We start from the raw sequence: 17,015 nt of genomic DNA on the forward strand, positions 1-17,015 counted from the left end.
GCTAAAGACTTCCCGTTGGATGTCACCTCTTAAAGGGTCACCTCTCTACATCACCACAGTGGGACTCAAACCCCACTCAAACTGTATCCAAACCATGTCAGAGAGTCTTTGAAGAGAAGATGTGGAGTCCCTTGGAGATAGAGTTACAGACAGTTGTGAGCGGCTCATCATGGGTGCTGAGAATTGAACACGGATCCTCTGTAAGAGCAGCAAGCACTCCCAAACCCTGAGACATCTCTTTATTTCCTCTTCCTTGTTTTTAAAATTTAATTTCTTCTTTAATTAATTATAATTTGTATGTCCTGACAGAAGTTTTCCCTCTCTCCTCTCCTCCCAGTCCCTCCTTGCCACCTCCCCTCTCTGCATCTGTTTCCATCAGATGCTGGATGAAGCCTCTCTGATGACAGTTGGGCTAGACACCAATCTATGAGTGCAGCAGAATATCATTAGGAATCATTTCATTGACTTTTTGCCAGTTATGTTTAGTTCTATCCTAGGTCTCTGGGCTATTCCACCTCTGGGTCTTGCGTTCACTGGTGAGCTCTCTCACATGGTATGGGTCTCAAGCTGAACTAGTCAGTGGTTGGCCACTCCCACAAGTTCTGCCCCATCTTTAGCCCAGCACATCCCATAGGCAGGATAGATTGTAGGTCAAAGGTTCTGTGGTTGGATTGGTGTTCCAATTCCTCCACTGGAAGTCTTGCCTGGTCACAGGAGGTGACCAGTTAAGGTTCCATATACTCCATTGCTAGGATCATACTCCTAGATTCCTGAGAGTATCCATTTCGCTAGGTTTCTAGCTCATCCGAGCGATGAACCCCCCATTCCAATCGTCTCTCTCAGTACTCTCTACCCCTTTCCCCATCTTATTTCTCCTATTCCCATCACCACCTCCATGCAGATCCTCCCTGTCCACCCATGATGTCTATTCTATTTCCCCTTCACAGTGAGACTGATACACTGCCTCTTCACCCCCACAGCCATCCTTGTTACTTAGCTTCACTGGGTCTGTGGGTTGTAGCATGGTTATCTTTTACTTTATGGCTAATATTCACTTATGTGAGGACATACCATATTTGTTTTTCTGAGTCTAGGTTACTTCACTCAGGATAATCTTTTCTAGTTCCATCCATTTGCCTGAAAATTTTATTGTTTTTAACAGCTAAGTAGTACTCCACTGTGTAAATGTATCACATTTTCTTTATCCATCCTTCAGTTGAGAAACATCTAGGTTGTTCCCAGTTTCTGGCTATTATAAAGAAAGCTACTATACACATAGTTGAGCAAGTGTCCTTGTGGTATCCTGGAACATCCTTTAGGTATATGCCCAAAAGTGGTACAGCTGGGTCTTGAGGTAGATTTCCAACTTTCTGAGACACTGCCATATTGATTTCCAAAGTGGCTGTACAAGTTTGGACTCCCACCAGCAGTAGAGGGATGTTCCCCTTGCTTCACATCCTCTCCAGCATGAGCTGTCACTTTTGTTTTTTATCTTAGTCATTCTGACAGGTGTAAGATGGACTCTCAGAGATGTTTTGATTTGCATTTCCCTGATGGCTAATGATGTCAAATATTTCTTTAAATGCTTCTCAGACATTCCTCTCTTGAGAATTTTCTGTTTAGTTCTGTACCTCATTTTTTAAATTGGATTATTTGGTTTGTTGATGTCTAGTTTCTTGAGTTCTTTATATATTTTGGATATCAGTTCTCTGTCAGATGTGGGATTGGTGAAGATCTTTTCCCATTCTGTAGGCTGCCTTTTGGTACTTTTGATGGTGTCCTTTGCCTTACAGGAGCTGTTCAGTTTCTTAATTGTCAATCTTGGTGACTGTGTTATTGGTGTTATACTCAGGAAGTTGTCTCTGTGTCAATGTGTTCAAGGCTATTTCCCACTTTCTCTTCTATCAGATTCAGTGTATCTGGTTTTATGTTGAGTTCTTTGATCCACCTGGACTTGAGTTTCATGTGGTATGATAGATTTGGATCTATTTTCATTTTTCTATGTGCTGACATCCAGTTAGACCAGTACCATTTGTTGAAGATGCTTTCTTTTTTCCATTGTATAATTTTGTCTTCTTTGTCAAGAATCAAGTGTCCATAGGTGGATTCATATCTGGATCTTCTATTAAATTCCATTGATCCACCTGTATGTTTTTACATCAATGGGCTGGTTTTATTACTATAGCTCTGTAGTACAACTAGAAATCAGGAATGGTGATAACTCTAGAAGTTCTTTTATTGTTCAGGATTGTTTTAGCTATTCTGGCTTTTTTGTTTTTCTGTATAAAGTTTAGTATCATTCTTTCAAGGTTTGTATAGAATTGTATTTGAATTTTGATGGGGGATTACATTGAATCTGTAGATTGCTTTTGGTAAGATGGTCATTTTTACTGTTAATTCTACCAATCCATGAACACAGGAGATCTTTCCATCTTCTGGTATCTTCTCCAATTTCTTTTTTCAAAAATTAAATTCTTGTCATGCAGGTCTTTTACTTGCTTCATTAGAGTTATACCAAGATATTTTATATTATTTGTGACTATTGTGAAGGGTGTTGTTTCCCTGATTTCTTTCTCAGCCCTTTTATTATTTCTACATAGGAAGGTTACAATTTTTTTTGGTTAATTTGTATTCAGTAACTTTGCTGAAGGAGCATATCAGCTGTAGAAATTTCTTGATAGAATTTTTGGGGTCATTATGTATACTATCATTTTGTGTGCAAATAGCAAAAGTTTGGCTTCTTCCTTTCCAGTTTGTATCCCCTTGATATCCTTTCATTGTCTTATTGCTCTAGCTAAAACTTCAAGTACTATATTGAATAGATATGGAGAGAGTGGATAACCTTATCTTGTCCCTGATTTTGGTGGAATTTCTTTGAATTTCTCTCCATTTAATTTGATGCTGGCTATTGACTTGCTGTATATTGCCTTTGTTATATTTAGGTATGTCCCTTGTATGTATCCCTGATCACTCTAAGATTCTTATCATGAAGGAGTGTTGGATTTTGTCAAAGGCTTTTTCAGCATCTAATGAGATGATCATGTGGTTTTTTCTTTCAGTTTGTTTATATGGTGGGTTACATTGACAGATTTTCATATATTGAAGCATCCTTGCATCCCTGGGATGAAGCCTACTTGATCACGGTGGATGACCTTTTTGATGTGTTCTTGGATTCAGTTTGTCAATATTTTATTGAGTATTTTTGCATCAATGTTCATGAAGGGGATTGGTCTATAATTATCTTTCTCTGCTGAGTTTTTTGTAGTTTGGTTATCAGGGTAATTGTGGCCTCTTAAAATAAATTTGACAATATTCCCTCTGTTTCTATTTTGTGGAATGATTTGAGTAGAATTGATATTAACTCTTCTTTGAAAGTCTGGTAGAAATCTGTGCTAAAACTATTTGGCTCTAACCTTTTTTATTTGGGAGGTTTTTTTAAAAACATAATTTTTATTGATTCTTTGGAAAATTCACATTATGTACCTCAGTCTTGCTCACCTCCCAGTCCCTCCACATCTGCCCTTTATCCCTGAAGCATGCCCCCAAAAGAACCCTTCCCCCCAAATTAACAAAACCAACCAACAAACAAAACACCTCACTTGTTCATCTTTTCAGCACCTCTTCATTCATCCTAGTGGCTTCAGGAGCTGTGGTGTGTCACACAGTGTACCCTTTTGTCCAATCAACTCCACCTGCAAGATGTTCATGGTTTGGTTCAAGGCCTCTGGCACACCATCATCAATGGACCCTCACCAAAACTCCTCTCCAATACCCTGTTGTTCCCATGAATCATGAGATTCTGCAGTTATTGTTCTGCAGGACCAATTCCTTCACCCACTCCAGCAGGTCATAGATGGGGTAGATGTTAGGGTGGGCCAACCCAGGGCCCAAGATGTAGGTCTAGGTGGTAGCCAAGCTGGTTGGTTGGGCCACTTGTATCATCCCCTTAGTGGAGGGGCAGGGCCATCTCTCCTAGACCCATGTCTGCTCTCCTACCCGTGGTAAGGGGTGGAGCATCTCTCTGGAGTGACTGAGGGGGTAGGGCTTGGTGTGGGAGGTGGGTATGGTGGTGGTGGTGGTGCAGATATGGATGGGTGGGGGGACAGCTCTGCTTGGGAGACATTTAATGAAATGACTGCTTCTATTTCCTTAGGGGTATAGGTTTATTTAAATTTTGTCTGACCTTGACTTAACTTTTGTAAGTGGTATCTATCAAGAAATGTATCCATTCTTTCAGATTTTCCAATTTTGTGGAGCATAGGTTTTTGAAGTATGACCCAGTGATTTGTTTTTTTTGTTGTTGTTTTTTGTTTTGGTTTCCTCAGTGTCTGCTGTTATGTCCCCTTTTTTATTTTCTTAATTGGATATTCTCTTTCTGCCTTTTAGTTAATTTGGATAAGGATTTGTGTATTTGGTTGATTTTCTCAAAGAACTGACTCTTTGTTTCATTGACTATATTGTTTTCTTTGTTTCTGTTTTATTGATTTTAGTGCTCAGTTTGTTTATTTCCTCAATAATCTTGAGTGACTTCTTTGGTTATTATTATTATTATTATTATTATTATTATTATTATTATTATTACATCCTTGGCACCTCTTTGATTATTTCCTTTTACCTCTTGAGTGAGTTTGCTTTTTCTTGTTCTAGAGCTTTCTGGTGTGCTGTTAAGTTGCTAGTGTGAGATATCTCTAATTTCTTTATGAAGGCGCTTAGTGTTATAAACTTTCCTCTTAGCACTACTTTCATTGTGTCCCATAAGTTTGAGTATGTTGTGCATTCATTTCCATTGAATTCTAGGAAGTCTTTAATTTTTTTCTTTATTCCTCCTTGTTCTAGTGGTGATTCAGGAGTGTTGTTCAGTCTGTAGACTTTTTGTAGTTTTTATTGTTGTTTAAACCATGGTGGTCTGATAAGATACAAGGGGTTATTTCAATTTTCTTTTATCTGTTGAGACTTCTTTTGTGACCTCATCTGTGGTCTATTTTGGAGAGAGTTCCATGAGATGTTGAGAAAAGGGTATATTCTTTTATGTTTAGGTAAAATGTTCTGTAGATATCTGTTAGGTCCATTTGGGTCATAACATCTATTAGCTCCATTATTTCTCTGTTTAGTTTCTGTCTGGACAACCTGTCCCTTGGTAAGAGTGGGGTGTTTGTTGAATTCTCCCACTATTAATGTGTGGGGTTTGATGTGTGATTTAAGTTTTAGTAATGTTTCTTTTACAAATGGAGGTGCCCTTTTATTTGGACATGGATGTTCAGAATTGAGATGTCATATTGAAGAATTTTTCCTTTGATGAGTATAAAGTGTCCTTCTCCATATCTTTTGATTAATTTTGGTTGGAAGTCTATTTTGTTAGATATTAAAATGGCTACACCAGCTTGCTTCTTGGGTTCATTTACTTAGAAAATCTTTTCTCCAACTCTTTACTCTGAAGTAATGTCTATCTTTGATGGTGAGGTGTATTTCTTGTATGCAGCAGAATGATGGATCCTGTTTTTATTTCCATTCTGTTAGCCTGTGTCTTTTTCTTGGGGAATTGATTCCATTGAAAGGTTTTAATGACCAGTGGTTGTTAATTCCTGTTACTTTGATGTTGGTGGTGGCAGTGGTAGTGGTTAGTGGTAGTGTGTGTGTGTGTGTGTGTGTGTGTGTGTGTGTGTGTGTTTCCTTTCTTTTGTTTTCATGGGTGTAGTTAACCACCTTGCATTTGAGTTTGTTTTCCTTCTAGTATCTTCTGTAGGGCTGGATTTGTCGATAGATATTGTTTAAATTTGGTTTTGTCATGATGTATCCTATTTTCTCCATCTGTGGTGACTAAAAGTTTTTCTGGGTATAATAGTTTGGCATCTGTGGTCTCAGAGTTTGCAAGACATCTGTCCAGGTCCTTCTGGCTTTTAGTGCCTCTGTTGCAAAGTTGGGTGTAATTCTAATAGGTCTGCCTTTATATATGTTACTTGGCCTTTTTCCATTACAACATTTAATATTCTTTCTTTGTTCTGTACATTTAGTATTTTGATTATTATGTGGCAGGGAGACTTCCTTTTCTGGTTCAATCTATTTAGTGTTATGTAAACTTCTGTATGTTTATAAGTGTCTCTTTCTTTAGGTTAGGGAAATTTTCTTCTCTGATTTTGTTGAAAATATTTTCTGGGCCTTTGAGCTGGGAATCTTCTCCTTCTTCTATTCCTATTATTTGTAGGTTTGGTATTTTCATAGTGTCCCAGATTTCCTGATGTTTTCTTGTTGGGAACTTTTTAGATTTAACATTTTCTTTGACCAGTGTATCAATTTCTTCCATTGTGTCTTCTATGCCAGAGATTTTTGTTGTAAGGTATTTGATTACACTGTGTAAAGATATGTCACTTTTATTGGTTCAATAAAAAGCTAAATGGCCAATAGCTAGGCAGGAGGTATAGGCGGGACTTCCAGACAGAGAGAGCTCTGGGAAGAAGAAAGAGGGATGCACAGGAAGCAAGACATGCAGGAGAAGAGGTAAAAGCCACAAGCTATGTGACAGCACATAATTAATAGAAATTGGTTAGTGTAAGTTATAAAAGCTAGTTAGAAACAAGCCTAAGCTAAGGCCAAAGTTTCATAATTAATAAGCCATCTCTGTGTCATCATTTGTGAGCTAGTGATACAGGTAAAGACTTCATACACATGATACCCAACATGGGGCACCATATGAACCTTCTGATTGCTTTAATAAAGAGCTGAATACCCAATAGCTAGACATGAAGAGGTTAGGCAGGAATTCTGGGCAGAGAGAACAGGAGATGAATCTAGGCATAGGAGAGATGCCAGACAGAGGACACAGAAAGGAACCAGGAGGTGCAAGATGGAAGAGAGGTAAAAAGCCATGAGGCAAAACATATATTAATATAAATGGATTAATTTAAGTTACAAAAACTAGTGGGACAAGCCTAAGCTATAGGCTGAGATTTCATAATTAATAAGTCTCTGGGTAGCTTTTTGTGAGCTGGAGGCCTAAAGGAAAGTCAAACTACAGATTCTCTCTTCCATCTCTTGTATTTTGTTGGTGATGCTTGCATCTCTAGTTCCTGCTCACTTACTTCGATGCTCCATCTCCAGGATTCCTTCAGTTTGTTTTCTTTATTGTGTCTATTTCCATTTTCAGGTCTTGAGCAGTTTTATTCATTTCCTTCACTTGTTGGTTTGTATTTTCCTGGATTCCTTTAAGGGATTTATTGATTTCCTCTTTAAGGGCCTCTGTCATCTTCATAAGCTAGGATTTAAGGTAATTTTCTTGTGCTTCAGCTATGTTGGTATATCCAAGACCTGCTGTAGTAGAATAGCTGGGCTCCCACAATTGCCCTGGCTGTTGCTGATTGTGTTCTTACCCTGGCCTCTAGTCAGCGGGGTTTGGGTCTATTAGAGCTATGTTGAGGTGCTGATTTCTGCGTTTACCTTTATTAGATGGATTTTTTTTGTGTGTGTGTCTCCACCCTTTGATTTCTGTTTCCTCTCTGGTCTTCTAGCCTGACTGGCCTGGGTTTCTGGTGATCACCAAGCATTCAGGTCCAGTAGGGCATCTGTGCTGGAGTTTTTGGGTGCCAACATGTTGCCTCTGGGGTTCCAAGTACCTGTGTGGTTTTTGGGGTTCTGGGTACCAGCTTGGTTTCTGGGGTTCCTAGTATAGCATGGCCTCTGGTAAAGCAGAAGTCTTCTGCTAAAGTTGCAGGCTGGAATGTGGAGCCTAGGCAGTGACCCTCCTTATATATTAAAAAATATTGAGGTGGTGCAGATGATTCAGTGGAGAACCTCCTTGCTGGTGAGCCTAAGGACCTGAATTTGTTTTTTTTTTTAATTTATTATTATTATTATATTTGTGTTTTAATTTTACACATCAGCCATGGGTTCTCCTGTCCTCCGCCCTCCCACCCCCAACCCCACCTTCCCCCCATCCCCTCCCCTCCATTCCCATCTCCTCCAGGGCCAGGACTCCTCTGGGGATTCATTTCAACCTGGTGGATTCAGTACAGGCAGGTCCAGTCCCCTCCTTCCAGGCTGAGCAAAGTAGGACCTGAATTTGAATCTGCAGAACCCATGTAAAGTTGGTGAGGTAGTACATATTTTTAATCTCATCTCTCTAATAGTGATATGATATGGAGACTGAAGATTCCTGGAAGCTCATAGGCCAACTAGCCTGGTGTTTATAGGGCAAGCAATATAGAGACTTAGTCTCAAACAAAGTAAAATGGGCAGGACTGATACTCACAGTTGTCCTCCAACCTCCATGTATGTGCTGTGGCATGTGAATTCTCCTATACAGACAAATACACATACACATACACACACTCATCATACGCACACATCACACACACACACACACACACACACACACACACACACACACATTCATTGTATCTGACATAAAAAGCATTTTTATATAAATACATACTATACATTGAGCATATTCCTCCTCTCTCTTTTTTCTCATTCTTCTACCCACCCACTAGTCCTCCTTGTTCCCTAGTCTCACTTCTACCTCTTATTATGAGACAAATAGATGCATAATTTTATGTACTTATATAAAATCTAGAAACTACATACAAAAGAAAACCCATGATATCCATGTTTCTGAGACTGGCTTAATTCACTAATATGACTATTTCCAAGGATATCCATTTGTTTTGCAAATGACATGTTGTTGGAGCCCATCTAGGCTTCTTAGTGGCTGTAACCAGCAGGATTAAATAAGAGGTTGATTGGTTCACCTGAGTACTAGGTATTTGTAAGGGTCTACACTTGCCTGTAACTAGCAAGGGAGAGGTCCTTTGCCCCTCCCCTTGACATTGTTCTAAACAGTCCTTTGGAATAAAGCTCTGGGCCAGTGGATTAGGATCCAGGCCCACCTGAGGGGCCCTGCATTTCTCTCGGTTTCTCTCTTCTTTATTTCTATCTAAGTCTCTTATCCCTCATTTCTCAGGAGTCCCTGGAGTAAATAAATGTGGAAGCTGGTGTCCCACAACATGTCCTCTGTTGGTCCTCTACCCCTTGACCTTTTTTGAGACAAGCTCTCTCTGTGTAGTTCTAGATGGTCTGTAGCACACTATGTTGTTTGAGCTGACCTCAAACTCACAGAGATCTGCCTGATTCAGCCTCCTGAGGGCTCCAAGCCTGGCTTTCCATGACCTTTTCAATGTTACTTGGTAGTGGTACCAAGTAACTCTCCGAGTGGTACCAATACTCTCAGAAAGTTACCTTTGGGAAATGCTAGTGAATTGGGCAGTCAATGAGTCCCATGGTCTCTTCTACATCAAGATACACTTGCTTTGTGTATATATGCATCTTTTCTAATATATATCACCCTCTACTTTTCCATGCTATTTGAAATAGCACCAGTTAGCTCTGTTTGTCTTATCAACCATGACCTTTAGACATTTCTAGCCTGAAACTTCTCCCAAATGAATATGTGTTTAGTCAGGAGTTCAAGGAAGGGCAGCCTGGTTATGTCAGCATAAAACTGAAGGATATGTGAGGGGATGATGAAAGTTCTTTTTATCCTTTTTGAGATGCTATAGTTGATGCATACCCCAAGGAAAAGCGATGTGCTTTATATGGCTTAAGTATGCTGCTGCTGACTCTCTGGGGGAACTTAGATGAGATTTACAATATTGTTTTCCAGGGAAATTGCTTTCAGCATTTCAAAAAGCTAATTTACCCGGAAATGTTAGGAGCATAAATTGTAGGTTGGATGTCAGTGGCACATAGATTGACTTTGAAGCTCAGGGAACAGGTTCAATCTTTCTATATTTGTTTCCATGTAAGACTTTACTTTTGCAATAATCTCTTGGCTCCCCAAACTCTGAGATGATAGGGATAATGACAAGATGAAAGTGTTTATGACCATGTTACAGGCTATCATGGGGGAACACCATGGAGCCCTCATCATCAAGAATCTCACTAGTTTACAATGGTAACCTTTATCCTTCAAATCTTTCTCAGGGTTGGGTGGATGGCTCAGTGAATAAAATGGTCTTGTTCAAGCATAAGGACCCATGTGAGGAGCTCCAGCACTCACAGAAAAAACAAAATCTGGGCACAGAGGTATGCATCTGTCTTTGTCACATTCTGTTGCTGTGAAGAGACACCAAGGTCAAAGCAACTTATAAAAAGAAGCCTTTAATTGGAGGCTTGCGTAGAGCTTCAGAGGCTTAGTTCATCATCATCATGGTGAGAGGCACGGTAGAAGGCAGGCATGGTGTCGGGGGAGTAGCTGAGAGCTCACATCTGATCTGTAAATTGTAAGTGGAGAGAGAGTGAGACTGGGCTCAGGTTGGACTTTTGTAACCCCAAGCCCGCCCCAGTGACACATCTTCCCAATGAAGCCACACCTCCCAGTCCTTCCCAAACAATTCCAGTAACTGAAGACCAAGTGTTCAAACATTTGAGCCTGTGGGGGCCATCCTTATTCAAACCAGCCCAGCACCAGGAACCGCAGTGTTGAGGAATGGAGACTGGGAGATCCCAGGGTTCCACTGGTCAGCCACTACAACTAAAATGGTCAGCTGCAGATTTAGTGAGAAATGCTGTCTCAAAAAATAAGTGGATATAATAGAAAACATCTATTGTCAGCCTCTGGCCTCCAAACCAGCATGAACCAGTGAGTGCACCTATAATGCACATGCATACAACATACACACACACACACACACACACACACACACACACACAGAGAGAGAGAGAGAGAGAGAGAGAGAGAGAGAGAGAGAGAGAGAGAGCTCCTTCATAGAAAAGTTATTTTCAGCTAAGGGGATTTAAGTAAAATTATTACTTTAGTTTAAAATATTGATCAGAAAAGCTGTAAAATAATAACCCATGTGGAACCTTTGTTTCAAGCAGGTGTCAGGAGGCTGGTTCATCCAGCAGGCCTCACAGCAAGTGCCCTGTCTGGAGCCCTCTCTGAGCAGAAGGTGCCACTGGACCTCTAGCTCTGGGCATGGGCAGTGCAATGATTCATTTTATTTTTTTCAATTTGAATCAACCTAGATTCACCACCTGTTAACAGAATCTCAGCAAAGGATTGGCTAGGTCAAGTTGACCGGTGGGCATGTCTATGGGGAGTGTCGGAATCTAATTGATATAGGAATTCCCAGTCTACAGGCACACTATCCCTAGATTAAGGCTGTGGACTCTATGAGCAGAGAAAGTAAGTTTGGCACTTTGGATGCATGCATTCATTTCTCTCTGCTCCTGCCAGTGGATGTCATGTGACCAGCCGCTTCATGCTCTTGCCTTGACTTCCCCACAATAAAGGCCTGTCACTTGAAATATCCCCTAAGTTACTTTTTGTCGAATATTTCATTGAAGCAGCAGAAAGAAACTGGGACAGAGAGTGACTGCATCCCCAGTACAGTTCATTTTCTCTGCAGATACATGTTGCTGTCAGCATATCTCCTTCCTGCCCGAAGACACCTTTAACTTTCCTGATAGAATAAACCCATGGGCAGTAAATTCTCTTTGATCTTGTTTTCATGGTGATAGTCTTTTCTCACCTTGGTTGGTGAAAAATACTTTAACTTGTAATGGCATTCTAAGCTATTTTTTTCTTCTAATAGTTTAAATAAAATACACCACTCTAATGTCCCCATCTGCCCATCACTCCTATCCTTGTTCCTCTGGAGGTGGTGTATATCTCTGCCCTCTCAGCTTCTTTTAAAAATTTCTCCTTATTATCTTTCATCAGTTTGATTAACAATTATGCTATTAGTATTTTTGAATATTTTACTTCTGGATCCTTTTGAGTTTCTTAGATTTGAAAGTTTATAATTTTGAGTTTTTTCAGTAATTAATTTTTCAATTATTACTAGTTGATTGATTAATTAATTAATTAATTAATTAATTATTGACAGGATTTCTCTGTGTGGCTTTGGAGCCTGTCCTGGAACTCACTCTGTAGACCAGGCTGGCCTCAAACTCACAGAGACCCTCTTGCCCCTGCCTCCTGAGTGCTGGTTTTAAAGGCATGTGCCATGACTGCCCAGCTAATTTTTGTTGTTGTTGTTAAATTATTTTACGTGTATGAGTGTTTTGCCTGCATTTAGGTCTATATACCACTTGTGTCCTGGTGCCCACAGAAGTCAAAAAGAGGATGGGGAATTCTGTGGAATTAGAGTTATAGACAGTTGTGAAATACCATGAGGGTGCTGGGAGCCAAACCTAGATCCTCTGGAAGAACATCCAGTGCTCTTAACCACTGAGCCATCTCTCCAGCCTGCTGCTAGTTTTTGCCCCTCCAGTCTCCTCTACTTCTGGGAGTTCAATCACATCATCTGTTGCTCTGCTTGTTTATCTAAGAGAGTCTGTGGTCAATTACCTTTCTTCCTCATTGTTGCATTTTGGTTGTTTCAACTGATATGTCCTCTCTTTGATTGACATTTCTTCAGTATCCAGTCTGATGACAATTGAACTCAGTACAGTACCTTTCAGATGAAAGTCACCTTTATCTCATGCTGATCCTTTTCATCTGTTGTTGCTATGCTCAGACTTTTCTTTACCTTCATGAACACATGGAGCACATCTGTAAAGCTGTATTAATTTCCTTGTTTGATAGTGACAGTGTCCATCATCTTGGTCTATTTCTATTGACTGCTTTTTAATCCTATTTCTAGGACATATTTTCTTACCTCTTTGTATATAGAATTTTAAACCAGATAGGAGCCATCTTGAGTTTCAATCTTGCCAAATACAGAATTTGCTTGTATACTTCTGTAATAGGATGCTGGATATTTTTCTAGGACAAAGAAATGTTATCTGGATTCAGTCTGACCAGCTTCAAATTTTTTAAAGCTCTATTAGAGTAGTGGTAAGGAATAATTTAGACTCATAGCCAACACACCATTCTAATTCCCTGTGTATTCACATTATGGTTTTTTAAGATCCTTTGTGTGGTTTGTATATCACCAGGTCCTTTCAGTGTGGCTGATGTGATTGAACACAAACTGTTTCCAGCCCTGTACATGTTTCTCCCCACATTCCTTGATACCCTGCTCTTGTTCTGGTTAATTTGCACCAGGAACTTGATTGGATTAAGGAACACCAAGGGCATGCCTTTGGGTGAGTCCCCAGAGAAGAAGAAGAAAGGATTAACCGCAGAAGACTACACTGAATGTAGACAGTGTCATCCCGAGGATTGAGGTCCAGACGTGAACAAGGTCCAGGGACATTGCCTGCCATTGTGGACTATATTCGCTTAAACTAGGAGCCAATAATATGTCCTTTCTCCCTTGCATTCCTTCTTCCCATGTGTTGGTCCCAGTGGTGAGGAAAGTAGCTGGGGATGCCTTCTTCTCCTTTATTTCAGCCTGAGTCTGCCTGTCAGTCTTTAGCATCTCTCTTGGGCCACAGATTCTGATGAACTTGGCCTCCTCCAGTTCTGATTTTTATAACAACGAGCTCTCAGGATCTATTCTATCGGTGGAAGCCATACTCTGTTTTTTCTTATTTGTTTGTTTGTTTGTTTTGGAGTCAGTTATTTGACATTAAGTTGGTGCAGTCACAGGCATTTACCTTGAGAGTCTTCCTAAATTCAGGAACACTAGTACCTTATTGCTCATTACTCAACTCTGGCAGTAGTATGAAATGCAAAAATGAACAGGGATCTTGTCCCCCACTGCGGCTGCATGAATGATGTAGAAAATCATCCTTACTCTAGTAATGAAGCTCATGTCACTAGCGTTGTCAAAATGGAGCCAACTTTTCAAATAACTGGTAGCATTGCTTTGTAATCTTTTGTTGTGGAGAAGTTTGGAGTATGAGAGGAATAAGTTACAGTGGTATACTCACATGGTCTTTAATTAAAAGACAGACTTTTTATGTTTGCCTGGATTTACTGCCTGTGTCTATCATAGTTACGGCACTGACTGTGAGTCTGACTTCCTTACTTTTGTTTTATTTATTTTATTCTATGTGTTTCATACTTGCCTGGTTGCATGTATTCGTACAACATATGTGTAGTGCCCCTGGAGGGCAGAAGAGGGATTTGGGTTCTGGGAACTGCAATTACAGTCAGTTGTGAATCTTCATGTGGGTTTTGGGGACCAAACTTAAGTCCTCTGCAAGGACAGCAAGTGATCTTAACTGCTGAGTCATCTCTCCAGCTCCAACTTCCTTAGTTTTTGACTCAAGAATGACATTCATGTTTTCACTGCCTTAAGAGTAGTTTTAGTGGGGATTGGCTGAGCTACATTTCCTAGTAAAGATATGTGAGGATGAAAGAGACTGGATCTAGAAGTTCCGACCAGTAACTGTCCCTGTTTCCTTTCCCTTTGGATTGTCCGAATGGAGAACGATCACCATGGCGTTTACTCACTTCATTTGCAGCAGGCATTCTTGCTGGAATATGAGTTTTTGACTTCCTTCTTCCTTCCGGCTCTTTGTACACTTTTAATTGTTTCCTTCAACTTTCCAATCCCGTCTCCCTCTAAAAGTGATAATATGTGGCCCTCTGAACTCCTCCTTTAGGACTCTGCATTCACCATAAAATTCATGTCTCCATATTTTCATTCCAAGCTGTTTCTACTACTTAGAAGATTTTTGCCATCTTTGTTTGATTGTTCTAATGTATTCCTTAAGTTCGGGTCATGCACCATCAAGTGGGCTATATAAAACTACATATTTGGCATATATAAACAAATATGCAGTGAATAAATGAACAAGAGAAGAAAGAGGGAATTTTTCCTTAATCACTTCATTTTGTGTCATCACTCTTGTAGCCAAGGCTAAGAACTGTCCACTGGTCTACAGTGCTTTCCACAGAGTTTGACTCTCTCTAGTTAGTGTTCTGGATTTGCCCTACAAACACCAACGTAGGCATGGTGACATCACTTCCTCTCTTGTCTGGCTCAATATCTGGACCCCCACCATGGTTACCACAGCACTGTCTAAGGATAATTATGATGATTGGGGGAAAAATGAATAAAGTACCACAACTAACCCTGAGTATTCTAAAAGCAGCAGCCATTATTATTAGCAGGAGTTAATTTCTCTTCCAATCAGGTTCACTGACTTTTCCTTCTGCAATTCAATTGCTTCCCAAGCCTCCCCTAAACTTACAAGCTAATCACAAAGAATTTCGACAGATTTTGAAAATTATACTTTTTATTATAGTCACATAAAACAAAGTCAGTTACACCAGGTTGTTCAAATACATCGGTGAATTAAAGCCTCCAATACTTACAAATTTTATACACACTTATATGCATACATATAAATACATACATATGTAAAAGATATATATTTTCTCCTAAAATAAAGTGCCCAAATATTAATATATGGGGCAGGAAATGGAGAAAAGGGCCATACACTCTTGGCAGTTACACAATTCCTTTCACCAGCTGACCTTCCACTATATATATATATATATATATATATATATATATATACACACACACTCATTCAGGTATAATGAATTTGAATCACCCATTCTTTTCCACAATTCTTCCAAGGGATTTAATCTTAGCCAAAGGTTAAAAGGCTAAGAAAGCATGTGGCCAATTTATTGAATCAGAGGTTGACTTTGCTGCCTGTGTGGGATTCAGCCTTGGTTTCCAATGAGGACTAACTAGGCATCCCAATTGTCTTATTTAGAGGATTATCTTCCTGCTACAGTGCTAATAGAGTAATATACAAACCAGGTGTCTCTAGTTCTAATCCCTCTACTAACATGCAGTGAAGTCAAGCTGTGGTACAAAGATTCCTGCTGTTTTTCATCACCCAGGCTTCAGGGAGCCAAGACACAGCAGGATGTGCATTGTGGGTCTTGTTTCTTCTGTTATTAAGGAAAGTATTATAGAATTGGGAGAGTAAGGACTGATATAGATCATTGAGGGAACCAACTTGAATTGAAATGGGCAATTACATTACAGAACAAAAATCAGTGATAACATTTCAACCTAAAAATGAAATAAAGGGTTAAAGAAAATCTGTACAATTTAAGTAAGATAACAATTTTTAAAAAGTTCTTACTTCAGATGGGAACTAGAGTTCTATTCCTGTTCCAATCACGCAACTAGCTACCATTCTCAAGTTCTCAACAGACATCACAAAATGTTATGGTGACCTTTGTAGTATTCTATAAGAAACAGAATCTTAAAACGCCTTTGAAAAGACTTCAACTTATTAAAGCAAGGCATCCGCAAACCCAGCCACTTCAGTATCTTTGGTGGTTACATTTTCAAACTGTATTAGCACAGATCCTACGCAAGTAGGGAGACTGTTAACAGCATCCAGACCGAGAGGACACTGGAGAACTTCCCAGCATATAGCAGACCAGGAACCATGAGATACCCCAACATTTCCCAAATTTAGGATAAGAGTAGAATATTTTGCTCGTGTTTGGAAGGGCAAAAGAAGAGCCAGGAAAGATTTCTCAATTTTCAGCACATCTTGGCAAGGCCTCTAACTACTGATTTTGGTGAGCATCTTGTTAATCGCTTGCTTGACGTGTGTGGTGGAACTGCGTCGCCGCGTCTTGCCTTGCACCATCCTCCTGCGACGCACCTCTCGACAGAGCTCATAGAATACCTCGGTGATGTTCCCTTCTCCCGTGCAGGCAGAGCATTCGTAAAATGCACAAGCCAATTCTGTAGCCAGCTTCTCCCCCTCTTCCGTACTCACTTGTCTGGAGTGGTCCAAGTCGGCTTTATTTCCGACTAAGATGAGAGTTACGTTTTTGGGCTTTTTGACTTCATCTAAGATGTTCTTCAGCGGCAGCACGTCTTCAAAGCTCCCTCGATCAGTGATATCGTAGACCAGCACGAAGCCTTCGCCCCAGCGCATGTGCCCTTCCCTCTGGATGGTGTCTTCCTGTGGGCAAAGAGAGACCCGCAATCAGGAGACCTGGGCCTAATCCCAATGTGTACACTGCTATTGCCATACTAATCCCTTAATTACACCTCCTCATATCTGCTTATCATTAAATGTCTTGGCTGTTTTCCTGGTCGAGCTTATTTTCTTCAGTAGTTGGAAAGTAAGTACAACCCACCCAC

The 17,015-nt window shown here is 40.1% G+C and overlaps 1 protein-coding gene across 1 annotated transcript in view; it reads right to left on the reverse strand.

Moving 5' to 3' along the window:
* Window positions 1–15,115: 15,115 nt before the first annotated feature.
* The window catches only part of Rerg (RAS like estrogen regulated growth inhibitor), a 107,833-nt gene continuing 105,933 nt past the window's right edge, over window positions 15,116–17,015 (reverse strand). The window contains exon 5 of the mRNA XM_036182859.1: window positions 15,116–16,833. Coding sequence (XP_036038752.1) covers window positions 16,426–16,833 — 408 coding nt within the window. The 3' untranslated portion in view covers window positions 15,116–16,425. The remainder of the gene's footprint in view (window positions 16,834–17,015) is intronic.

This window comes from Onychomys torridus, chromosome 3 (assembly GCF_903995425.1).
Source record: "Onychomys torridus chromosome 3, mOncTor1.1, whole genome shotgun sequence".
Lineage (NCBI taxonomy): Eukaryota > Metazoa > Chordata > Mammalia > Rodentia > Cricetidae > Onychomys > Onychomys torridus.